The sequence below is a fragment of the Chelonoidis abingdonii genome, chromosome 1, assembly GCF_003597395.2.
Source record: "Chelonoidis abingdonii isolate Lonesome George chromosome 1, CheloAbing_2.0, whole genome shotgun sequence".
Classification (NCBI taxonomy): Eukaryota; Metazoa; Chordata; order Testudines; family Testudinidae; genus Chelonoidis; species Chelonoidis abingdonii.
Genome location: NC_133769.1, coordinates 167,316,051 through 167,343,198, shown reverse-complemented (window position 1 = coordinate 167,343,198; position 27,148 = coordinate 167,316,051). Strand labels below are relative to the sequence as shown.

Genomic DNA, 27,148 nt, shown 5'->3' with positions numbered 1-27,148 from the left:
GGTTCCCCCCAAACCTCCCAACTCCTGATCAGACACAGGAGGAGCTGACCCAGACTGTGGGTTCCACAAGAGGGGAAGATCACTGAGGTGAACAAATCCGCCAATAAGCGCAGGACCCACCAAGGTAGAGGAGGAACTTTGTCACAGTATATTAAAGAACATGTTTGAGAAATCACATGCGGAAGGAATAAGAGTATTTAACAAAGCTAAATGTTAAGAATTCTTAGATTCAGCGTTGGTGACAGAAATTAAGTATTTTCATTTCATGGTGCAATTAAATCTACATAATTTAAGCAATTAGATAATTCCAGTTGTTTCTAGTTTGTGGATTGCAGAATTAGGATAATCTTCTATCTCATGGTTGGTATTTAGAATAAACTCGTATGTGAAGTGGTTTCTTGGAAGGAAAAGGTTCTAGAAGTGCAAACTTTTGAAGAAGAAGCTATAGTTTAAGGAAATGCTTAATGTCAAAGTATGTCAGGTGATTCTGCATCTTTTACTCAATGTGTAAGTGACCACAAAGATTTCTTTGGTGATCAGTTAGCCCTGCATTTATGTACAGTAACTACTTGCTTAATGTTATAGTTATGTTCCTGAAAAATGCTTCTTTAAGTGAAACGATGTTAAGCGAATCCAATTTCCCCAGAAGAATTAATGTAAATGGGCAGGGGCGGAGGGTAGGTTCCAGGGAAATTTTTTTCCCCTGACAAAAGACCACCCACCCACACACACACACACACACTCTCTATAAGTTTTAAACAAATAATTTAATATTGTACACAGCAATGATGATTGTGAAGCTTAGTTGAGGTTGTGAAGTTAGAGGGTAGAAGAGGGTGGGATATTTCCCAGGAAATGCCTTACTGCTAAATGATGAACTAGCACTCAGCTGAGCCCTCAAGGGTTAACACGTTGTTAATGTAGCCTCACACTCTACAACGCAGTATGAATGGAGGGAGGGGAGACATCATGGCAGAGAGAGACAGACAGACACACACCTTTTATGTGAGACAGAGTGAGAGACAGATGTTGCCCCTTTAAGTACGCTGACCGCATTCTAAATACATTGCCTTTTTAAGTAGATCAGCAAGTTGAGACAGCAGCTGCTGCCAGCAACCTCCTTCCTTCCTGAGCCCTATCTCCCTGCACCTCTTCCCTGCTCTGTGGAGATGGGGGGTAGGAGTGGGGGGAGGGGGACACACTGACATTAGAACCCCTCTTCCTTACCACCCCTACCCAACAAACAGGAGGCTCCCAGGAGCAGCTCCAAGGCAGGAGCAGGACAGGGCAGTGCGGGGAGGGACAGATGAACTGCTGGGCAATTGATAGCCTGCTGGGCGGCTGCCGCACAGAGAACTTAGGGGAGCTGACCGGATTGCTGCTGGTCCACCCTTCCACCTGGTTCCAAGCCCCCACTAGCTAGCTCCAGCGGGCTGCTCTTCCTGCAAGCAGTGGACAAAGCAGGCGGCTGCCAAACAACATTATAAGGGAGCATTGCAAACTTTAAACGAGCATGTTCTATAATTGATCAGCAGTGAAACAACGTTAACTGGGCCGACTTTAAGTGAGAAGTTAATGTATTGAATGCTGCAAGCTGTTGTAGGTAAGAGGTATGCTTCACAGAAATTCTAACGTAACTTTCCTGCCTCTCCAAAGGCGTAAATGTCTGCACTGGCTTTGATGCTCTAGAATGCATCCTTCTTTAACATTTAGATACAAGGGAGCAACTGGCAGACAATGAAGCTTTTCTGTTCCACCACATCCAACTTAAAAACTGGAGTTATTGCAACCCTTATGTTGTGATTTGATATTCCAGTGAGGACTACTTTCTTCTTTCTGTCATGCCAGATAACATTATTGGAGTGTTGTAGTAGACCTTGAACTGGCCATTGTGACTTTGGGAAACTTAAAGAAAATAGAGACCTTTGGAATCCGTTACACAAATTACTTTCACTTGATATTTGAGGTAGAGGTGCATAGTCATAGGGTTAAATACTTTTCCAAAAATTCATCACAGACACACTAATAAGAGAGTGATTAGTAATATAGTGAGGCATCAAATGTTCAGAAGTTAATTTATGCTTTTCAAGAATTTTTTTTTAAGGCAGGATTTGTACAGAAAATTGAGATGTTGAGAACAAAATTAATCAAGGGATACAATAAGAAATTATTTAAATACATATTCACGAGTGCTGGGAGGCTGGATAATAAATTAGAGGAGTTGCATATTTAAGAGTATAATCTTGACCGAGTTGGTGGTGTATAAACCTGTTGGGAAGATTCTTATAATTGAAATGTTAAAATAAATGGAATTTAGGAAGGATGAAGTGGGCAAAAGGGGAGGTGGACTAGCACTCCATGTCAAAAATGGCGTTATCTATTTCCTGAGTGATACATCAGACCTCCGGCATGCTGGCAATATACTAACATGTCCTGGGACTTTTTAAAAATTATAGAAGACAATTTCCTAACTCAACAAGTTGCTCCAACCCAGGGGAATTCTGTATTAGACCTCATTGTAACAGACAGACATTGATCGCAGAACTGGTGATTGCTTAGTGATACAAGTGATGTATGACTTAATTACATTTGTTGTGTGCAAACAGAATAAAGTCCAAGGTAGTAATATATATTTGGTTCTTTAAAGGGCCAGTTACATAAAGCTGATAACAATTATGGGCCAAATCAGCTGGAGAAAGAATTTCAATAGCAAGGTGTAAATGTCAATCGGGAACTGTTTAAGAATATTTTACTAAATACCCAAAATGCCATAATTGAGAAAGAAGGCAATAAGAAACAAAAACAACCACCAAAAAAAAGAAACAAAAACAGCCACCAAAAAAAGACCTATCTTAAAGGAAAAGTTTGGGACAGGTTCCCACCCTGGTCGGGGAGGGGGTGGGGGTAAAGAGCTCCTCTGGACTCACTTAGCCCTGACCTGGTGCACCTGGCCTGTTGCACATGGAGAGAAATGGCCCCTTAAAAGGGAGGACCAAGCCCAGCTGAGTGTGGCGCTCAGAAGGACGTGGAGCTGAAGTAGCCCCACAGAACAGAGGCTGCTTACCCAGAAAGCTGCTGAAAATCCTCTGGTGCTTGGATCCTCTGGAGAGGTAAAGAGACAGACTTAACTTTTGTTTTTGTTTTCATTAGAGCCCAGGAAGCTCAGTCTGGGCTTCTCAGATACCCAAGAAGATAGGAATCCAGCCTCCTTCATATAGACTATTTGCCTTTTTCCTTGTGAGGAACAGCAGGGTGAGCCCAGACTGTTATGTAGTTTGCAGGATTATTTTGTTTGCCTTTTCCTTTTTTTTGGAGTGCAGTTAAACCCAGAAGGTCGGGAGCTGTCTCGCTAAGATTTACAACTGGGAGACTGCATCCTTCACCCCAAACCAGTGCTACAGTGACATCTTCAGCCAGAGAGGGATGTCTGGGATGAGAAAGAGACCCACCCTCACTCCATGGGGAAGCCCTTGAGGTACAACCATGACAGGAAGTGAAAGCAGATTTTACGTAAAACAAATGGAAAAAAGGGGAAGTTGATAGCAATGAATATAAACTAGCTAGAAATGTAGAAATTTGATAAAGAAAGCAACAAAACACAAGGAGAAAGCTATGGCTAGTAGTGTTAAGGACAGCGAGCAGGTTTAAAGTATATTAGGAACAAAAGGTATAGGTCCATTGTTAAATGGATATGGCAGAATTGTCAGTAATTATGCAGAAAAGGCAGAAGTGTTCAATACATATTTCTGTATTGTATTTTGGAAGAAAGCCAGAAAATGTAGTCCTGTCTTATGATGATAATGAAATGCTTTCCATTCCAGTAGTAGCTCAGGAGGCTGTTAAAGAGTAGCTACTAAAGGTAGACATTTTTAAATCAGCAGATCCATTTTTTTTAAAAGCTGACCAAGGAGCTTTCAGGGCTCTTAATGCTGATTTTTCAATAAGTCTTGGAATACTGGGGAAATTCCAGAAGACTAGAAGAAAGCTAATACTGTGCCAATGTTTAAAAAGGATAGGCGGGATGACCTGGGTAATCATAAGCTTGTCAACCTGACATTGATCCAAGACAAAATAATGGAATGCTGATATGGGACTTGATTAACAAAGAATTCAGGAGGGTAATTATAAATACCAATTACCATGGGTTTATGGGAAATTGATCCTGTCAAACTAACTTGATACCTTTTTCTTGTGAGTTTACAAGATTGGCACATGTAATATAATTAAACTTATGTATGGCATTTGACTTGGTATTACATGGCATTTTGATTGAGAACTAGAACAATAAAAATCAACACGGCACACATTAAATGGATTAAAAACTGGATAATTGTTAGGTCTCAAAATGTAATTGTACATGTGGACTCATCATTAAGCAGGTGTGTATCTTGTAGGGTTTTGCTGTTATTCAGGAGAGACTCTGGTATAGAGATGTGAGCAGCAGGATGGAACAAAGATTCCTAGCTTTTCTTCCCAGCAAACGTGTGATCTTCATTAATTCACTTAACCTCCCTATGCCTTAGTTTATTCATCTATAAAATGGGGAAAGTACTTTTTAATAAGAGTGCTGTGGTTTAATGCTTAGAATGCACCACAACCACTAAGTAATCTTCACAGTACCCCAGTGAAGCAAGTACATTGTATTCCTATTTTATTTATGGGTAAAATAAGACTGAATATGGTCAAGCAATTTGCCCAAGGCCACAGAGGGAGCTCTTGATTCCTAATCCCATTTTCAAACCACTTACCCCTCTTTCGTTATTAATTGTCATAAACCACTTTCAGATCATGTGATGAAATAGCACAATTGATTATTACTATCTGTGCTGTAAAGTTCACTTTACTATTTGTGTACCAGATCAATTAACTTAATTTTTCCTTAAAGCATATATGAGGCTTTTAAAAATAGTTTTTTACAGAAGGGATACAACTCTTTCAGAGGCAGGTATCAGGACCTGAAACGAGACTTCACTGGCATCCATTTAGCAGCACTTGTTCTGGAGTACATAGGATGGGCGCTTTTATTGTTCAAGCTTTTGATTCTTGTCCGCTTAGTTCTTTTGGAAATTTTTTTGTAGAAATACCTGAGTTTCTTGAAAAAGTTGTGTAATGTTTTCCTGTTAGCCTGGCATTGTAAGCATTTCATTGAAATATTTGTCATGATTGGGTGAAGTAGTGACTGCTTTATCACAAAGACTTAACTCCTGTAATTGGTTACTGACAAGCTTACCTGGGAAATGATTCCTTGCACCTGGTCTGCAAGGTTAGCGTGGATGCTTGTTTGCTGTTAAAGTTTACGAATGCAGGGTCGGTTATCTGTATCCTCATCTGGTATATAGGGTACATATCTTGGAGCAGGGGGAGGAAATACATAGGCTCTTTTTATATCAGTAGAATGGTGTCCTGAGCCTCTGTTTACCAGAAGCTGGGAATGGGCAACAGGGGAGAGATCACTTGATGATTACTTGTTTTGTTCATTCCCTCTGAAGCACCTGGCATTGGCCACTGTCAAGAGATAGGATACTGGGCTAGACGGACCTTTGGTCTGATTCCGTATGGGTTCTTATGTTCACACCTTCTCCCAGCCTCATAGTATATGCCTGCCACATACCTCTCACTTGCACAAAGCTGTTTCTTTTTATATAAAAGCAATTCCTCCCATAGTATGTATAATTCTTTAGTCTTCATCTTTCACGCTTTATATATACAGTCTACATAGGAAGCAATTTCTGCCATGCAAGTCTCTTAAGATCAGGATGTGTATTTCACCATCCTCTCAAGATCAATGTCTTTGTACAATCAAGCTTAACTGTTATCCGTTTAAAAAAAATGTATTGTTCCATCTATTCGTGACAAATCATATGGCAAATAATCACTAAAGCGGCTTAAGCGAAGTTGCTGTTTTGCATTCCTTGCTGCAGAACCAATTCAGTGCAAAAGAGACTTCAGTCTCATCTAGCAGAGCAAATCCAGCGCATAAGAACGGCCATACTGGGTCAGACCAATGGTCCATCTAGCCGAGTATCCTGTCCTCCGACAGTGGCTGATGCCAGGTGCTTCAGAGGGAATGAACAGAACAGGTAATCATCAAGGGATCCATCCCCTGTCATCCATTCCCAGCTTCTGGCAAACAGACACTAGGGACATTCAGAGTATGGCATTGCATCCCTGACCATCCTGGCTAATAGCCTCCATGAACTTATCTTGTTCTTTATATTATAGTGTTGGCCTTAACGACATCCCCTGACAAAGAGTTCCACAAGCTGACTGCGCTGTGTGAAGAAGTACTTCCTTCCTTCCAAGATTTTATAGACCTCGATTATATTCCCCTCTGTGTCACCTCTTTTCCAAGTTTAAAAGTCCCAGTCTTTTTAATCTCTCCTCATACAGAAGCTGTTCCATACCTCTAATCATTTTTATTGCCCTACTCTGTACTTTTCCAGTTCCAATCTATCTTTTTTGAGATGGGATGACTGGATCTGCATACAGTATTCCAGATGTGAGCATACCATGGATTTATATAGAGGCATTATGATATTTTCTGTCTTATTTATCCCTTTCCTAATGGCTCCTACCATTAACTTGTTTTGACTGCTGTTGCATATTGAGTGGATATTTTCAGAGAACTATCCACAGTGACTCCAAGATCTATTTCTTGAGTCATAACAGCTAATTTAGACCACTATCATTTTGTTTGTATAGTTGGGATTATGTTTTCCAATGTGCATTACTTTGCATTTATCAATATTGATTTTCATTTGTCATTTTGTTGCCCAGTCACCCAGTTTTGTGAGATCCCTTTGTAACTCTTCACAGTCTTCTTTGTACTTAACTATCTTGAATAGTTTTGTATCGTCCGCAAATTTTGCCATCTCACTGTTTACCCATTTTTCGAGATCATTTATGCCTATGTTGAACAATACTGGTCCAAGTACAGACCCGGGGGACACCACTATTTACCTCTCTCCATTGTGGAAACTGGCCATTTATTCCTATAATTTAAACAGTTATTGGTCCATGACCTTCCCTCTTACCTCATGACTGCTTACTTTGCTTTAAGAGCCTTTGGTTAGGGACGTTGTCCAAGGCTTTCTGAAAGTCCAAGTAGACTATATCCATTGGATCACCCATGTCCATATGTTTGTTAACCCTCTCAAAGACTGTAGTAGATTAGTGAGGCATGATTTCCCTTTGCAAAAGCCATGTTGACTCTTCCCCAACATATCATGTTCATCTCTGTGTCTGATAATTCTGTTCTTTTCTATAGTTTCAACCAATTTGCCTGGTTCTGAAGTTAAGCTTTCTGGCCTGTAATTGCACGATTGCCTCTGGCGCCTTTTTAAAAAAAAATGGTGTAACATTAGCTATCCGCCAGTTATCTGGCATAGAGGTTAATTTAAGTGATAGGTTACATATCTCAGTTAGTACTTCAGCAATTTCGTATTTGAGTTCCTTCAGAACTCTTGGGTGAATACCATCTGGGCCTGGAGACTTCTTACTGTTTAATTTATCAATTTGTTCCAAAACCACTGGCACCTCAGTCTGGGACAATTGCTCATATTTGTCACCTAAAAAGGATCTCTCAGGTGTGGGAATCTCTCGCACATCCTCTGCAGTGAAGACTAATACACAGAATTCATTTAGTTTCTCCACAATAGCCTTTTCTTCCTTTAGTGCTCCTTTAGCACCTTGATTGTCCAGTGGCCCCACTGATTGTTTAGCAGGCTTCCTGCTTCTGATGTACTTTAAAATTTTTTTGCTGTTACTTTTTAAGTCTTTGGCTAGTTGCTCTTCAAAATTTTTTTGGCCTGTCTACTTATACTTTTACACCAGAGTTTTTGCTCCTTTCTATTTTCCTCAATAGGATATAACTTCCAGTTTTTAAAGGATGCCTTTTTTTCCCTCTAATGGCTTCTTTCAATTTTAGTCATTGTGGCACTTTTTTAGTCCTCTTACTACAGTATGTTTTTTTGATTTGAGGGAGTATACATTTAATTTGAGCTTCTATTATGGTATCTTTAAAAAGTTCCCATGCAGCTTTCAGGCATTTCACTTTTGGGTCTTTACCTTTTAATTTCTGTTTAACTAGCTTCCTCATTTTTGTGTAGTTCCCTTTTCTGAAATTAAATGCTATTGAGGTGAGCTGCTGTGGTGCATTCCCCCCCCCCCGGTTGTTTAAAATTAATTATAATATGGTTGCTATTACCAAGTGGTTCAGCCATATTCACCCATATTCAGATCCTGTGCTCCACTTAGGACTAAATCAAGAATTGCCTCTCCTCCTGTGGGTTCTAGGACTAACTGCTCCCAAGAAACAGTCATTTATGGTGTCAAGAAACTTTGTCATGTAGCACAACTCATGTAAGCAACTTTAACAGTAACTTCAACTGACCTTGTAATTTATAATTACATACAATTTCTCAGATGTAGATGACCAGAAGCTTTTAATGTTGGGACATAAAAATCAAGGTGATAATCTGACAAAATATTTGGCTATGGTAATAGCATAATTTTCTTGTAAAACCTCATTTTGAATTGGTGCATGAGCCGCTAAATGCTGTATTGTCCTTTAAAAGTTATCACAGTATGACCCCCTGTTTTCACCCTTTGGTACAATCTGTCTTGAAGATGCTCATATCTACAGTTTCAGTGCAGTTTGAGGCTCTGGTAGCAACAGTTCTGTGAACTTTAATAGAGGTTATACCACATGTGTGGAGATTTTGCTGCACTAAAAATTTACCCCCATACATGCAGGTGTGTTTGGGCTAGTCACTGATGCCAGAATGCAAAATCCTGGAAGGGATACTGTGACCCAAGATAATCAGTCTCGACTCTCCATCTGTACAAAGAGCAGTTTTGCAAGTCGTCAGCTGAGCAGATACACCTTTAGCCAAGATGAAAAGTGTTATTGCTGGGACTACAGAGTCCTTAAAGAAACTTTGTTGAATTCATGTAGCTTCTCTAGACTTCAGCACTATATTTATTATGTCTTATTGTCTGTATGGCAGGCAACCCACAGTTATGTTGACGAATGTCCTGAGGACAGAAATAGGAAGAAAATACACACAGAGCCAGCTTATAACTGATGCTAATTTATCTGATGTTGACAAGTTGCAATCAGATCGACCACCCTCATCATCCGTTGCCAGCCTAGAGATATTGCAAATATTAAATCCTCCTCTCCAAAACCTTTTTATATCCAAAAGGTATGTTGTTCAATACTGATTAAGTCTTAACGTCCTGGATCTTTGCTTCATTTGACTAAAAATCATAATCATTTGCTTACAATTGTTTTTTGTGGGAAACTAGTCCTTTTTACATTGTAGATGTTACCTGTTGTCTTGATCACAAGCCTTACTCTTGTGACTGTCACTTTAGATCATATAATTTGAGTGTGCCTGTACCAACCACAGTCTTGTGGGATTTCTGATGAGTTGGTGGCTAGAGCTTGATTAATTCTGGTCCAGCTTATTGGACTCTCTGAGATGGGTGTTTTTCATCACTTTGGTGAAAAGAAAATACATTCACATCTAACTGTCCTCCTGGAAGAAGAAATCTACAATTCTTTCCTCTTCTGATGGTTCTTCTGGATCTGATTTTGACTCTCTTCCAAGTCATATTTCTCATCACAGACCACCTGTGTGCCAGCTCTGGAAAATTGACATCTGCTCTGCAAACACCAAGGCTCCCCGGAGAAGGACTTTGTACCTCTTAGCAGAGCAGGAATGGAAAGAAAGACGTCAGACACCACAACATGCTATGCTGAAAAGTGACCCAGGTGGATCAATTCGTAGAGAGAGAAGACAGAGGGAGGTGTTTACAGGACATAGCTAAGAGACAGCATCATTCAGACCAAATTCAGAAAAGGCTGTGGCTGTACATCATTATAATGATCTGAAAGAGATCACAATGGGAACTGCAGAGCATAAACACCAGAGCTTGAGGGAAGAGAGCTATTAGCAACGTGAAACAGCAAATTGACTGTGATCACACATGTTAAATACTTTGATAGTCTTGTACATTTGAACCACTGATAAAATGCATTTTGTCATCTCTTGATGTTTTTGATTGACCTAATTTTGGTGCTCATCTCTTCTGACCTATGCAAATGTTCTTCTCAGCCTCACAATCTCCTGATATATGGCAGAGTGACACCTGGGATTTGTGACAAATGGCCAGAATTAATTACAGAGTCCGTTACATGCTTTACATATATACTGTTTGCCAGCTGATGGCTGGAGGTGTGAGTGAATCGGACTGATTGACAATAAGATTTGTTTTATTGGCGGCTTCCTGTTCCTAGGAGAACTTTTAAGATCACTCTGGAATTTTTTCAGTGTTGAGATTTTGCATGGAAGTTATTCTAAGATAAATTTTATGTGAACAGAGAATGATAAATCCTCAGTTGAGATGTCAAAGGCAGTCTAAATGCAACAATATGCTAACATACTGTCGCTGAGCTAAAGTTGGATCGGGTTTCCCGCTTGTCTCCTCTTGACTACCCAACTTCCTACCCATGGTCTGTTGTCATTGCTCTTTGTGTTAGCTGCCTGACATAGATTGTAAGCTTCTTGGTGGAGAGATCTTGTCTTATGTCTGTAAAGGACCTTTAACAAAAGTACCATTTTGTTCGTAGTAACGATATTTGGTGTTACCAAGCCACTAAGTTACATGAATTCAATCCAATGTTTCTTTATCTAGATTTCAGTGCAGCATTTATCATTTATTGTTATATGTATGGCAGGCAACCCAAAGTTATTTTGAAGAATGTCCTGAGGATGAAAATTGGAAGAAAATACATAAAGAGACAGCTTATAACAGATGCTAATTTATCTGATGCTGACAAGTTGCTATCAGGTCAACCACCCTCATCATCTGTTGCCAACTTGCAGACATGTCACATATTAAGTCCTGCTCACCAAAGCCCTTTTATATCTAAAAGGTATGTTCTTCATTATTGATTTTGCTAGCCTTATTCTCTCTGAAACAACGTAACTTGTCATGAAAAAGATAACTTCTGTGAAACTGTTTTTATGAGAATCTGACTTCGAGCAATAGTTGAATTTCCTGAGTGCAGACTAACACACAGTATTTTCAACAACCCATCATTTTAACATTATATTATTCTCATTCTTGCTACATCTGACATTAATTGGTCACCTTTTGTTAATAAAATAACTTAGATTTGGAAAAGATCAATGTTTTTTATGTTTAGATATGATTACAAGGTTTTAATATGACTATGTTGGTTTGAAATGATGTCCAAAACTAATAATTATGTCACTTGCCTGTTGCTGTGATATTTGGTATCTTGGTTCTAAGTTTTCTTTGACATATGCTCAAAGCACTTGTATATGCTAGTCCTGTTCTTCTTCCTAAATCCACAACTAGTCTCAACCCCATCATCAGTGTGCAGCAAGGACTGCCTCTCTCATTGCTTTAGCTTTCTATTTCTCCTATTTCCATATTTATATAGACTTCAGTACAACAGAAATGCTTTATGTATGGAATTAGCTGTTGAAATGAAGCTGACTAGGATTACATAATGTAAGTTTCATTCTGCATTTGCAAAGTGAACTATTTCGTCTCTCTTCCTTCTGTGCTCGTCTCTCTGCTTAAAAGAAAAACAGCATCAAGAACAAAGGAAAATAAAAAAGAGGGGGGAAATAATAAAATAAAGGTTATGACTACACAGCAGCTGGGAGTTGCGATTCCCAGCTCAGCTAGACATAGATGCAGTAGCTCCATAAAAGTTAGCATCTGAAAATAGCAGTGTGGTGATGGCAGCTCAGGCTAGCCACCAGCATACATTCTTACATGACCCCCTGAGTATGTACTTGTGTGGCTAGCTCAAAATGCCACTAATGCCACTGCAGTTACCCTCCTCCCCATCCTTAAAATCCTTATGTGAACACGAGCATTTTGCAAGTTAGCATGCAGTACAAACACTTGATTTGAGCTTACAACATATATGTAATGATATTAGGCAGATGCATCCTATTATTCCTTTATCAAGGTGCTTCTTTTTTTTCAGTCTTCACTGTCTCTTTATAGCCAGGATCATTTCAAGAAACAATGTGAAGTGCTGACTCGGATGAGGCTTGACAAGCTAGTATTTGGCTCTGAAACCACTTTGCTGCTACTTATCCCAGGATGAGACTTAAGGAAAATCTGAGTGTGTTGGATATTAACCACATAGTTTGAAGGTGACATACTTGGCCATATAAATCAGCTCATGCATGTTTTACAAGAGCACCTTTAGCATGGAAATGATGAGATTTGTATTCTGCTGTGCCTAGATATAATTTTGGAATGACAGTTGCCTGTGTTCATAGAGAGCAGACTGTATGTGAAATTGTGTAGATAATTCATTGTATTTAGAACTGAGAGACGACAGGTAAGTTATACATCTGAAGCAGTATATTATAGAAGGCAGTACAGACATTTCAGTTTTGAAACAGCTGATTGCTTCTTTGCACTATGCAACCAGTTCTGAGAAGTTTTACAGTTCACAATGTAGGCAGGGCAACTGCACCTGTATTTCTCACCACCCCCCATGGTCCAGCAAGGGCACCCACTCTCAAGCTTCCAGCTTCCCAGACATCAAATCTCTTGGGCAAAGACATCTCTCTCTCTCTCTCTCCCCCCTCCCCCCCCCCCCCCCAGGCTGCACAGTTCCCTGCCTACACTGTGAATTCCCTAGCAAATCAGACTGACTAAGCAGGGCTGCTTTGCCTTCTTTTGAAAGATTATAAACAGTGTAGTTGCCTATATGTATAAGTTACCATACAGCTTTTCCGAAACATACATGTTTATTCTTAAGCGAACGCATTAGAGAGAAAACATATTAAAATAAAAGAATTAATATACGCATGCTAATAAGAATACCAGAGATCACCCCAATTTTAACGAGCTCTGGCAGGTATACAGTTTTTCAGACCCCACCAAGGGGATTTTCTGTGTTCGTAAGTTCATAATACCTGTTAGATCAAAACAAGCACACCCATGAAAAGAGTAATCCCTCCTTTATAGAGCCAGGTCTTTGATCTGGAAATAGATAATTTGTAGACAATGTGTTTCTCCTTCAAAAGTCTAGGTAGATGCTTTCATAACTAACGGCATTACGTTGGCATACACCTGTCCCTAAAGATTTCTTGGGAAACTCGCTTAATTTAAAAAGTCATTTTGTTTCAAATAACCCTCTGAAGCTCTCATAACACTTCCCAGAATTTAGTTAACCATGTCTCTTCCCTAGAGACATTACATACAATCCCAAAATAATACATCAAATTTGCATTTTTAATAGAATGAACTCTTAAGGTATTTAAACTTAATTCAGTAAGGTTTGCCTAGGATATTGCAGGAATTTGCCATATCTGTCACAATAAGCATGAGCAAGTGCATGCTTGGTGAAGACAATGCAGAGCGACAGGTGAAGTGTGTTAAACTGAGATGAAAGAACTTTAGGCCCCCTCTACTGAAGTTTTTAGATGGGAATGGAGGTGGCTCTATGTTTAAAAATTAGTTTATTCAAGCCAATCGTGAACATGTTTTTTCAGTATCTTCGCCAGTTACATTCACTGAAACTAAGTGTTTCAGAAATTGGTTCTCTCAGCTTACTTTGTAGCAGAGTTTCTTTGTTGCTTGAGGGATTAATTTCTCATGTTTATTTGGTAATAATCTTCTCTGACCCCAGGTGTTAAGTAAAAATGTTGGACCTGTTTGAAAGGCATGTTAATAGGAGAAACCAATTTTCAGGAATCAAATGTTACTTTTAATGGTGTTGATTAAGTGCTGATAAGACTGCTTACAAACCTGAGAAGTCTGTCTAAAATGTGTGATGTAAAAGTAGCAATGCTGAAACATCTTACTCATGAAGTTACTGTTCTAGACAAGCTCTGTTTGATTCTAGTTCCAACTCTACCTGGTAGTTTTGTACAGGATACCTTTGGGACCTGATTTTCATTTACACAAAGGCCCCTTTACATAGCTCTGGCAGAGTAACAAGGCCTTTATAGTGGGTTCAAATACATGTACATCCTCATTTGACATAACCAGAGCAGTGAATAACGGCCTCAGTATAAACGAGGATCATGCCTTTGGTATAGCAAAAGTATCCAGTTTTGTACTGTGGATATAAAGAGCCAATAAATATTGTGACAGACCCAGGCCAGTGGGGTGCAGGAGTCTGGTAGAGGGCAAATATACTGGTCACTGGGTGAGTAGTTTTCTGTTCCTTGAGTGACCAGAGCAGGGTCTGCACTAGAGTAGTCAGGAACTTGCTAGAACCAGTTAAGGCAGACAGGCTGATTAGAACACCTGCAGCCAATCAAGGCAGGCTAATCAGGGCACCTAGGTTTTAAAAGGAGCTCTCTCCAGTCAGATGGGGAGGAGCCAGAGGAGAGGAAGTGCATGTGAGGAGCTAGGACCAAGAGACACAAGGAGCTGAGACTGAGAGGGTGTGCTGCTGCAGGACTAAGGAGTACAAGTGTTATCAGACACCAGGAGGAAGGTCCTGTGGTGAGGATAAAGAAGGTGTTTGGAAGAGGCCTTGGGGAAGTAGCCCAGGGAGTTGTAGCTGTCATGCAGCTGTTACAGGAGGCACTATAGACAGCTGCAATCCACAGGACCCTGGGCTGGAACCCGGAGTAGAGGGCAGGCCGGGTTCCCCCAAAACTTCCCAACTCCTGATCAGACACAGGAGGAGTGATCCAGACTGTGGGGGAGATCACTGAGGTGAGCAAATCTGCCAATAAGCGCAGGACCCACCAAGGTAGAGGAGGAACTTTGTCACAATGTATATTTTTATTTATATAATAATACATGTTGGAGGCCTTAGCTGGGCTTCTCCATTCTTGTGCCTCCACAGGGCAGTCAGTTATTATGCTTGCCATTTAATTCACATGTAAATAACTGATTTGTGGGTATAATCAGGTATATATTTGTCCAAATGACTTAAAATTGTGAGTGTAGAAATTGATACCATCTTCTGAAAATCTGCCCTCCAATGTCTGTAGTAAAGAAGCATAATTTTTTAGTGGCAAGAGAAGTTTTAATCCACTGCACGTAGAAAGGCCAGAGATGTCCATTGCAAGTGGTGATAGAGCCTGATCTTGCACCTCATGAGAAATTAATGGGATTTCTCATGTGAGTAGGTGATGCAATATCAGGCCCCATTTGATGGAAAATACATCAGTACTTTTCAAATGGTTGGTATTAGTGAATTGCTTGTAGCACTCAGGGGAAAAAAAGCAGAAACTGAGGTACTCGTATTAAATCACTTCTTGCCTTCTGAATACACAGCTTTCCCCACATCGATATTGTATAAATAACTGATTTTGTCTCGATACCTGTCCAGGGTGAATGCTTTAAGGTGCACGGCAATGGAGAATTAAGCCTAGTGTGTATAGTAAGTAGCCTTGTAATCTAGCAGTTCTGGTGTCAGTTTAGTGATGCTTTTCACTCCAGTTCCGACATATAATTTAAACTGCAACTTCTTGTCAGTTGTATATACAAGGTACTACATAGGTAACTGAATGTGTGTGTGTATTATAGGGGGAGCTGGGAACAACCCTTATGTTAGTTTCATAATATCTATTATAAAATATTCTTGCAACCCATTTTTGAGACACAGCTGCAGCAGTTCCATGTGCACTGGGAACCCTATGAGTGGACAGTCTCTCTGTGAAGGGGGATGAGAGAGTTAGGCTGAACTCTCAACAACAACCCTTATATCTAGGCCCACCACATAGCTCCAGTGGCCCATCCCCATGTGGAGAGGCATCACATGGTGATGAGCAAACCCAGAGTGACTTACTATTTAATCAGAATGCCTCTGTGTGTGTGTGTGTAAAGCCTTATTCAGAGTTCTGTTTCCTATTTTAGATCTGTTGTGACCATGTGTGAATTTAACAAGGAAAATTTTGGTGTAAATTTGAATACAGACTGCCCCGCCCCCATTCTTTCCTGCATTTCTGGTTGCATTCATGATACTATATTTTTAATTTGATTTTTCTGACTTGGCCTATCTGCCTGCCGAATGGATGGTCTTCCTGTCTCTTAAGGTTGTCACCTTGAATCTTTCATATCAGTAAGATGCTTTTACAGTAAGATGCATCTCAGAATTTGTATGAGGTACCTTTTTATCAGACCTCCTGTCAATGTTATAAGTAGCATTACTTCAGATGTTAACACACACACACATCACCATTCTAAAAACAGATTTGAAACTCTTATGAAGAATGGGAAATCTATTCATCAAATATTTAAAATAACAAAATAAGATGTTTATAAATGTGCAGGTATCTTAACAAGAAAATACAGATAAGAATTAAAGAAAAATAACTCAAACCTCCTGTTTTACTATACATGAATTAATAACTCATCTACAATAGTGTTACATAGACATACCCGGCACTCCACAAAAACATATTTCTTCTAATCATAGTCTGATCACAGCTGTCTGTCTTGTCTTATTCCCATTTCAGCCAGCTAAAAAAACCTGGTTGGAATTTTAAAAGTAGTAAATTTAGACTAGAAGATGAAAACGTTAGTAAATAGCTCTAGATGTTGAGCCCTTTTGATTGCTTCAGAGTATGTCTACACTGCAGTCAGAGTTGTGACTGAAGCTTCTGAATACATACCCAAGCTAGCTTTAATTTAGTCAATGAGAGCACTGAAGTATCACATGCTTCAGCATGGGCTGTACAAGCCTACCCAGGACCCTGAGTACTTACTGGAGCAGCTAGCCTGCACTGAAGTCAGCGACTGGTATTAGTACTCAAGCTAGCTAGATCAAAGCTAGGTTGGATATGTCTATGCGTGCATCAATCACATTTCTGAGTGCAGTGTAGATATTCCCTTGGAGACCTGATGGGTGATGCAGAGGCACCCAGCATTCATCAAATCACAGAGTTCCTTTTGTGAGCCACTTGCAATATTCCCAGATCATCTGATAGGTCGGAGCTGAACAATTAACTGTTCCCTCATTTTAGCTTTTGTTATACAAAAGAATTTTGGAAGAGGGACAAAAGTGGTGGGAAATTTGCAAGCATATTATGGAGTCTCTGGAACTCCCATAAATGAGAGATAATTGCTAATTTGTTTGTTTTCCGTGTGTTAATCCCCATCCAACAGTGTGAAAATCTCATTTTTAAGTGCATTCCACACTTGGAAGATTATTACTAACTACTAGCTAATCAGATTTTACAATTAGAAGATAGGAAAAAAAAGTGAGAAACTCAGCCCCATAAGTACCCACCAATTTGCCTCGAAAGTAACTGTGTTTTGTTTGTAATTCTAACCTGTATTAGGAGTCTCATTTATTTTTAAAAATATTCCTTGAGATAGCTTTGCAGTGTGTTCAAAAACAAACCCATGAATCCTCCCCTTTGAATTACCTTATACCTTGAGACCATCTCCAGAGGTGACTCATAACCATGGTGATCCTGGCAGATCATAGCTGTATAGAAACCTGGGGAAAGTAAGTTGTGTGTGTTGGATACCAGCCCTCTTGACTATTTGAAGGATTCCACACATTTTCACAGCCATTTGATTATTCATATATCCGTGCAGGTCACCTTTTAAAGTAATATTCACTATCAATACTATACTATGAGTGAAAATAAGATGAACTGAGTTTATCTGTATTTATGTAAAGGGGAAATGTTTGTGTTTGCATATATATTTCCTGAAACATTCCTGAAGAAATGTTTGATTGATGGTATGTGTCAAATGTCTGGGGAAGATTGGTTAGTGGTACTAAACTAAATGCCAGAAACTCCTGATGATTTTTGCAGGGTCTCTTAAAATGGGAAACTCTGTGTGATTGATTGACAGACAGGCAGACTACATACCCACACAGGTTAAAATAACATTATTTAAGATGGGAAAGTAAAGCACTCAAAAGTTAGGAAATGCCAGAATTAAAGTTGCCTGTGCAACCTTAATTTGGCCCTTTTATGTGTATGCATTATGGTAGTCTTCAATTTTATGATGTTATACTATTTTTTCAACAGGCCCCCTGCTTCATTCGGTGTACAGTACTTATTCAATGATCAGCTATTCAATATTTTGTTTTATCCTGATAGTTCAGTATGTAGCTGTCGCATGTCTTACTTACTGCATGCTATTCCAATTCTGCTCTGAAGACAGAATTATTTTCTCCATGGGATTTTTTATGGGAGTCATTGATATAGTATGGAAGTACTTCACAAACATTATCTTCACAACACAGCTGTGAGATAAGGGAGTGGTATCCCCATTTTACAGATATGGAGAAGAGAGATGGAGTGATTAAGGTCAAAAGTATCTACTAACTCTATGTGCCCAGTTTGAGACAACTAGGATCAGATGTTTTTAGAGTACTTGCCATTATAGATTAATTTATATGTTCAAAGCGCAGCTCCCATTGACTTCAGTTGCAGCTATGAGTGCTCAGCAATTCTGCAAATCAGACCCCAAGATCTCTGGTCAGGCACCCAGGAAATGAGGAATATGCAACTTATGACCATCTGTAAAAGCTTTGGTTTAAGTGATTTGACTAGAATCGCATAGGAACTCTGTGTCAGAGCCAAGGATAGAATCCGATTCCCTAGGGCAGCATTCAACTGCCTTAACTGTGAGACCCTCCTCTCTTTTCTGGCAGTGCACTGCATCATTCACTCCACACCTTCCAGCATCTAGAGAAAATGAAGCAATGATCCTCCAGACAACAGTGTTCCTCATTACACAGCCCTGATTCATTGCCAGAGCAGGTCCATCCTGTGCACTAAAGGAGGCAGAGGTCCTATGGAAAAAACATTGTGATCATGTAATGAAAGGATAGTATAATGCATGTGCACAAGGGAGTGAATTAATGCATGTGCACAAGGGAGTGAATTAAATAATGCATGTGCACAGGGAGCCTTAACTCTGGTATTAACCTGGGTGTGAATAAGCCACCTGCCTGAGCAACATGCGCTACGCCTACCTAAGTGCCTGTCTGGACAATGCTATGTTGGTGTGAGAGCTTCTCCCACCGACATAGCTACTGCCTCTCAGGCAGGTGGTTTTATTATGCTGATGGGAGAGCTCTCTCCTGTCAGCATAAAGCGTCTTCATCAGACATGCCACAGTGGTGCAGTTGCATCGGTTCAGCTGTGCCACTGTAGCGCTTCTAGTGTAGATTGGCCCTAACTTTTGAGTGTTTGACATTGTAACATCAATATCCTTTAACGTAGCACCTGGGTGTAATTTCATAGGCTTTTTAAAAATCCAACTGAAAAGACAGAAGTTCTATTGTGGCATCATATTGATACCTGTATGGTTCATCAGCAGGGGTAGAACCTTTAGATCCACCATGCAGACTTCTGCCACTTGAGCTGATGGAGTAACTGATAGCAATAGTAAATTATTATCCTCTTTGTGGCACAACACTAGAGGGGATGAGATATACACTTTGCCTGTGGGTATCTCAGATATTTGCTAACAGCTGAGGACGGGAAGTTCAGGAATCTTGGGTTCCATTCTAGAGCCAGTGTTCTTCAGAGGGCACAGATTCTTCTACCCATTCCACACAAGTGACCTCTTTTGCCCCCTGTTCCAGTCCTGTCTGTTCCTCACCCTGGCTCCTTGACCCAGACCCATTTTCCTCACCTTGCCAGATCCAGTCTCCTTGCCCAGGAAATATGTCTTGCTTCTCTGGTTTCCCCATCCCAGTTCTCTCCACTTCATGGTTCCTCATCCCATGTTTCTCTTCCCCTTCCTCTAGTCATGACCCCTGCGACCCCGATGTTTCCTGTTCCTGTTGGCTCCTAGGCCCAGTCACCCTCTATGGGCTCTCATCCAGTTGTGTATCCTCTGACTTCTTGTCCCAGCCTCTTGAGGAAATCTCAATTCTCCCCTACCCCTCAGCTCCTCGTCCAATATGCCCTACGCCTACCGTGTCCACATCTATCTGTATTCAAATTGGAGCTTCCTCCTCAATGCTGTCTTCCAGGAGGAAGGTCATTGAGAGCAGGGAGGGTACGTCTACATTGCTCACTTCTTACAGCAGCATGTAGAGTACATACGCTGTTTGCCCCTTGGTCCAGGTATAAATAGAAGTGTTGACAATAGAGCACTGCTTAGGTGATTAAAGTAAAGACATGCCTAAATCCGGTGGGTATTTACCCTACACAGCTCTCTGTGCACCCAAACAATGCCTCCTCCAATTACAATGCTGTTTTTACCAGTGTAATGTCCTACTGCCAGAGCCTTTCCCCAATGTGGGGAAAGGCTCTGGCAGAGGGGAGGCAGTGAGGAAAGGCTCCAGCAGCTCCTTGCTATTTGAGCCACTTCTTGCCACAGAAAAAAACTCCAGTAGCTAGGAGGCAGCAGGAAAAGTAACTGGCAGCTCCGCACTGGTAGCTCTCTTTCCCGTTGCTTCCCCCTTGCCAGAGCTTTTCACTGATACTTGTAGCTACACACTGCAGTGAATGCAGCGTGGCATGTAGCTACACATTCCCTACATGCTGCCGCCAGTGGTGTGCAGTGTAGATGTAGTCAGAGAAATAGTTTCCTTGTTCTCAGTTCAGGTACCTGGACCCTGACCTGGTACAGCCTGCAGCAAACCAGAGCTGCAGTTGCAGAGACAGTCCTGCTCAGCCCTGGACTGGTGCAGAGGGAATTTAAGGAATTTAGCTGCTAGAATCTAAGAAGTGTCTACTGAGCATGTGCAAACTATAATTTTTCATGGTCTTCTAACTTGGCCAGATTTGGGTGGATTTTTACAAGGACAGAAAAAGGCAATTACTTGACTCAAAGGCAACTCTTGTGCCAAATTTCAAGCCACTGCTCTAAATCAAGGGAGTGCTTTTTAAAGACTAGGTCTCTAGAATTTTTTAACATAGGCGAATGAACATATTTTCCCCTCACTTCATTCCCTGAAATGGCTGAACTATTTTGTCTGAAATTTTCCCAAAAAATTCAAGTTGAAGCAGACAACTGACATGGAAAATATAAAATAAATTAATATGGCTTATTGTCCAAAATGACCATCCTTTTTGCTGGTGTCGGAAATGCATTTAAGCACCCATATCTGACAGGTCCCAATCCTGCTAGGTGGTGTCTCCTGTTTTTTGGTACAGAACTAAGCTTTGTCAGCTCCCATTAACTTCAATAGGAGTTGAGGGCTTTCAGCAGCTCACAAGATCAGACCCTCAAAACGGAAATGGGACATAAATTTATTGGTACATTTTGTACAGAAAAAAAGAGTTGTAGAGGGGAGTAAATGCCTTGGTTCTGCTATTGTTGCTTTCATTTTTAAAATAAAACCAACAGCTTGAGAAATAGGCACAGACTAAGACCCGTAGTTTTCCTTTTATCAGTTTTCAGTAATCTTCCTTATCTTCCTTCAGCCCCTCTGTGCTAAGCACATCCTTTTCAAGACCCTTTTAGCTGGAACACTCTGTTTAAAACCTTTTCTCTTGGGAACAACTCATACTTTGGAATTTTGTGCCCATTTAAAGTCTCAAATAATTTGAAATGTGCTATATTGCCCGTATACCTGATGTTAATCACAAAGGGAAAGAGATATTTAATTAACCATGGCTTTTCTCTTTGCAGTCAGTGCTTCTGATCATTGTCTCAACAGTGCTTCATAGGCAGCACTGGCAGAACAATAGTTAAATAACCTTTACCAGTGAATCAGATTCTCATGTTGTGCACCTTCTTAGAAGCCTCCTTTTCACTAGTGATCAACACTGATAATGTCAATACGTCTAGTAGTGTATTTCCATGGAGGAAACTGAATGTCTGCATTGTATTTTGCTGTGCGTCACAGCACTTACTAGAAAAGCAGGATTCTGGATTCTGTAGTCTGATCCTACCCTGATATCCATAAAGAGGGTTAGTCAGTACTATTGCAGAATTAAGGAGAATTCATAGTTGCTGTTTTTACAGGAATGAATGGCGCCAGAAGAAGACAGATGATAGTCTTCTGAAATTGTCTGAACCTTCTAAAGAAGCAGAAAGCAATAATGCTCTGTTTACTGTAAGAAGATATGCCCAGCAGAAGAAAGGTTGGTGATGAAAATCAGTTCAGTTTTGCATTTAAATATTTGGATATTACGGTTGAATAACTGGGTATTTGCCTTAGATTTACAAGCAGAGTGTAAGAAAAAGAAGGTAATATAAAGTTTATGCTTTGTGAACAGTATGTGCAATTTGTCAAAAGTGTGTGGGGTAAAATATCCATATGCTATCAAATATCCAAAGCTAAATTTTAAATAATGTTAAGACAATAACTTAAACCTACAAAGAGAAGGAAATTGAGAGAGAAGCCTCAGGCTGTACCTTCAGTTATTATAATTAGGGCTATCAAACTATTAAAAAAATAATTGCAATTAATCATGAGATTTTAAAAAGTCATGATTAATTGCAGTTTTAATTGCACTGTTAATAGAATATCAATTTAAGTTTATTATAAATATTTTGGATGTGTTTCTACATTTTCAGATATATTGATTTCAGTTACAACAGAATATAAAGTGTACAGTGCTGACTTAATATTATTTTTATTACAAATATTTGCACTGTAAAAAATGAGATTATATTTTTCAGTTCACCTCATACAAGGACTGAAGTGCAATCTCTTTATTGTGAAAGTGCAATTTACAAATATAGAATTTTTTGTTACATACCTGCATTCAGAAACAAAAGATTGTAAAACTTTAGACCAGGAGTGGCCAGCCTGTGGCTCTGCATCCACATGCGGCTCTTCAGAAGTTAATATGCAGCTCCTTGTATTGGCACCAACTCTGGGGCTGGAGCTACAGCTGCCAACTTTCCAATGTGCCGGCGGGTGCTCACTGCTCAACCCCTGGCTCTGCCACAGGCCCTTCCCCCACTCCACCCCTTCCCACCCTCTCCCCTGAGCCTGCTATGCCTCACTCTTCTCCCTCTGAGCCTCCTGCATGCTACGAAACAGCTGATCAAGATGTGCGGGGAGAGGTGGGAGAGGCGCTGATTGGCGGGGCTGCCGGTGGGCAGGAGGTGCTGGTAGCAGGGGGGAGCTGATGGGGGGCTGCTCATATATTACTGTGGCTCTTTGGCAATGTACATTGGTAAATTCTGGCTCCTTCTCAGACTCAGGTTGGCCACCCCTGCTTTAGACCCTGCAGGTTGACACATGAAGCTCATATGAATGTTTAGCATATCTGGCATGTAAATATCTTGAAATGCTCATTACAACAGTGCCATGTGAATGCCTGTACTCACTTTCAGGTAACACTGTAAATAAGAAGCCAGCCGCATTATCTCTTGTAAATGTAAATAAACTTGTTTGTCTTAGTGATTGGCTGAACAAGAAGTAGAACTAAGTGGACTTGTATAAGGTGAATTGAAAAAGATTATTTCTTTTATCTTTTTTACAGTGCAAATATTTGTAATAAAAAATAATATAAAGTGAGCACTGTACACTTTATATTCTGTAACTTTGTAACTGAAATCAATGTTTGAAAATGTAGAAAAACATCAAAAATATTTATAATGTAAATTGGTATTCTATTGTTTAACAGCGTGATTAAAATTGCAATTAATCGCAACTATTTTTTAATCTAGTTAATTAGTTTTGTGTTAATCGCATGCATTAACTGCGATTGACAGCCCTAACAATAATATCGCATCTTTATACAAAGCCTTTTGTCTCAAAGGATATTAAAATGTTACATGAACTTAACTGTTGTACAAATGCTACACAATGATTTTGTTCACTACTACAAGACAGACAAGTGAGTGGTGTAATGTACAAGTGTGGCACTGAGGAACCCCAGTTGTTGTCAGGTGGGATGGAAATTTGAACCTCTGAAGCTAAAGGCATGAGTCTGTACTGCATGAGCTAAAAGTCACATGGACCTTAGCTAAGGCTGTAGCAGACTCATTAATCTGTAAGTGGTCTGGGTGCCACTAGAGGGGACAGAGCACCGCACCCAGGAGGTTTATGGGTTACACCAGTTTTTTAACATTTCTGAGCAATATTTACAAGAGGGGCAGAATACTGTATCCATCTGAAACTGCGGGAGGGACTTAGGGAGGCCGAATGTTAATTACCAAGGCTAAAATTGGCTTAGGTACTGAGGATAACATTCCTACTCTGAGGCGAGCTATGAGTTCAGTGACATCCTTTTCTCGCTCCTGTAGACTGGAGATTTGTTCAGATTGGTTTTGAATTTAAAATAATTTTTCATTGTCTATCACCATTTCCGCTGGCGGGAAATTATCTAGTAAACACATGCAAGAAAGAGAGAGAGAGAGAAATTTTGTGTGGATGCAAAGATGGTAATCGATGCACGTTTTAAATCTTTGTCGCTATGACCACAGTTTGGAAACAGTGAAGATGTTTAAGGATGACTACTATCAATTTTAAAAGCAATGTTACCGTATTGTGCCCTATTAAGTCACTTTTCTTTTTTGTTGTTTTATTAAAATCTTTGGTATAGAAAACAAGGAAAGCGATCAACAAGATAAAGAAAGCAAAACCTTGAACTGTACCTCTTTTGGTTTGAGGGAAGCAAGTTGTCTGAATTCTGAGAAGAGGAAAAGAAGATTTTGTGGCCATTTTCCTGATCCATGTAATGCAAGTTCCCCTGGAAAAGTACCATCGTCATATGTAAGTAACAATTTTGTTGTTACAGTATTTTCTCACTTTAATAGCAGCAACTTAATCCAAAGATTATAGCAGCAGCTAGTAAATTGTCTTTAAAAGACATTATGTACCACCTGTTGGCTAAGTAGTGATGTATCGAATCTTGATAGCTCTCCTTCCATTCCCTTATAACAACACACTAAGACTTTGACCCTGCAACATTTACATGAGTAACTCTACATATGTGAGTGATTTTTAGATTCCAGGGCCGGAAGGGACAATTCTGATCATCTAGTCTGATCTTATATATAACACAAACCATAGAACTGCCCCAAAATAATTCCTAGAATGTATCTTTTTTTAAAAAAAATCCACTTTTGATTTAAACAGTGCCAATGATGGAGAATCCACCATGACCCATGTTAAATGGGTTCAATGATTAATTTCTCGCTGTTAAAAATGTATGCCTTGGTTCCAGTCTAAACTTGTTTAATAGCAACATTCAGCAATTGGATTGTGTTATACCTTTAGCTGCTAGATTGATGATCCCATTATCAAATATTTGTTCCCCATGTAGATATTTATAAACTGTGATCGAGCCCCCTTTAACCTTCTTGTTGTTTAGCTAAAAAGATTGAGATCCTTCTGTCACTTTAAGGCATGTTTTCCAGTCTTTTCATCATTCTGGTTGCTCTTCTCTGAATTCTCTCCAATTTATCAATATCCATCTTGAATTATGAACACCAGAATACTGGATACAGTATTCCAGCAAAGGTCGCACCAGTGCCAGATACAGACGTAAAATAATGTCTGTGCTCCTACTTGAGATTCCCCTATTTATGCATACAAGGATTTCATTAGCCTTTTTTGCCACATCATCAGACTGCAGGGAGCTCATGTTCAGTTGATTATCCACCACACCCAAATCTTACTCACTACTTTCCAAGATAGTCACTCATCCTATATGTATGGCCTACATTCTTTGTTCCCACCATGTATAAATTGACACTTAGACTTATTAAAATGCATATTGTTTGCTTGCACCCAGCTTACCAAGCAATTCAGATCGCTCTGTCAGTGAACTGTCCTGTTCATTATTTGCCACTCCCCCAATTTTTGTGTTGTCTGCAATCTTTACCAGTGATGACTTTTTGTTTTCTTTCACCTGACTGAGGATGATATTGTAGAGTAGGGCCAAGAACTAATCCCTATGGCACCACATTAGAAATACATGTATTGAATGATTATTTCTTGTTTATAGTCTCATTTTGAGACCTATCAGTTAGCCAGTTTTTTGTCCATCTAATGTGTGCCTGTAATGGGGTTCACTCACTGTAAGAGCGCCTCCTTGTGACCAGGTGTGGTATAACATTTTCTTCCCATTAGGCACCCCCTGCTGATGGTCACTCCATTGGTGTAAAAAGCAACAAAGAGTCCTGTGGCACCTTATGACCAGGGGCAGGCAACCTATGGCATGGGTGCCAAAGGCGGCATGCGAGCTGATTTTCAGTGGCACTCACAGTGCCCAGGTTCTGGCCACCGGTCCAGGGAGCTCTGCATTTTAATTTAATTTTAAGTGAAGCTTCTTAAACAATTTAAAAACCTTATTTACTTTACATACAATTATGTATGTAATTTACATGTTATATATCATAGATTTATAGAAAGAGACCTTCTAAAACATTAAAATGTATTACTGGCACAGGAAACCTTAAATTAGAGTGAATAAATGAAGACTCGGCACACCACTTCTGAAAGGTTGCCGACCTCTGTTATAGACTAACAGAAGTATTGGAGCATAAGCTTTCGTGAGTGAATACTCACTTCATCAGACGCATGTGATGGAAATTTCCAGAGGCAAGTATAAATATGCAGGCAAGGATCAGTCTAGAGATAACGAGGTTAGTTCAATCAGGGAGGATGAGGCCCTCTTCTAGCACTGGTGATTATGTGGTTGATCTGGTTATGTCCTGTGATGGTGTCGCTGGTGTAAATATATGGGCAGAGTTGGCAAGACAAGCCCAGGAAAGAAACCAACAGAACTCCACTGGCCATCACCTACAGTCCTCATCTAAAACCTCTCCAACGCATCATCAGTGATCTACAACCCATCCTGGACAATGATCCCTTGCTTTCACAGGCCTTGGAAGGCAGACCAGTCCTCACCCACAGGCAAATGCCAACCTTAAGCAGTTTTACCAGCAACAACACCTGCAGCAACTAGTACCTAACAGAATCGGCCGCGCTAGCGATTAGGCGTCAAGGAACGAATCCATGCAACAAAACCTCGAGCCGAAACTCGCCACATATTTACATCAGCAATACCATCAAGAACCTAACCACTCAGCCAACAACAACGCTTCAAATCACCCTGCACGTGCCACGACAATTAATATCACCATACATACTGCCAACAATGCCCCTCCTGTCTATGTACATCACCAAATAGACAAATCCGCTATGAAAAGGATGAAATGGACACAAGCAAGATATGGAAGTGGCAATTACATAAAACCTATAGGAGAACACTCCACCTCCCGTGGA

General features: G+C 40.1%; 1 protein-coding gene across 1 annotated transcript in view; it reads left to right on the top strand.

Moving 5' to 3' along the window:
* The window catches only part of SENP7 (SUMO specific peptidase 7), a 44,433-nt gene extending 21,301 nt beyond the window's left edge, over positions 1-23,132 (top strand). Inside the window, exons 6-9 of the mRNA XM_075072473.1 lie at positions 9,009-9,206; positions 10,745-10,942; positions 21,922-22,040; positions 23,107-23,132. Of these exons, the coding sequence (XP_074928574.1) occupies positions 9,009-9,206; positions 10,745-10,942; positions 21,922-22,040; positions 23,107-23,132 (541 nt within the window). The remainder of the gene's footprint in view (positions 1-9,008; positions 9,207-10,744; positions 10,943-21,921; positions 22,041-23,106) is intronic.
* The last annotated feature ends 4,016 nt before the right edge of the window (positions 23,133-27,148 follow it).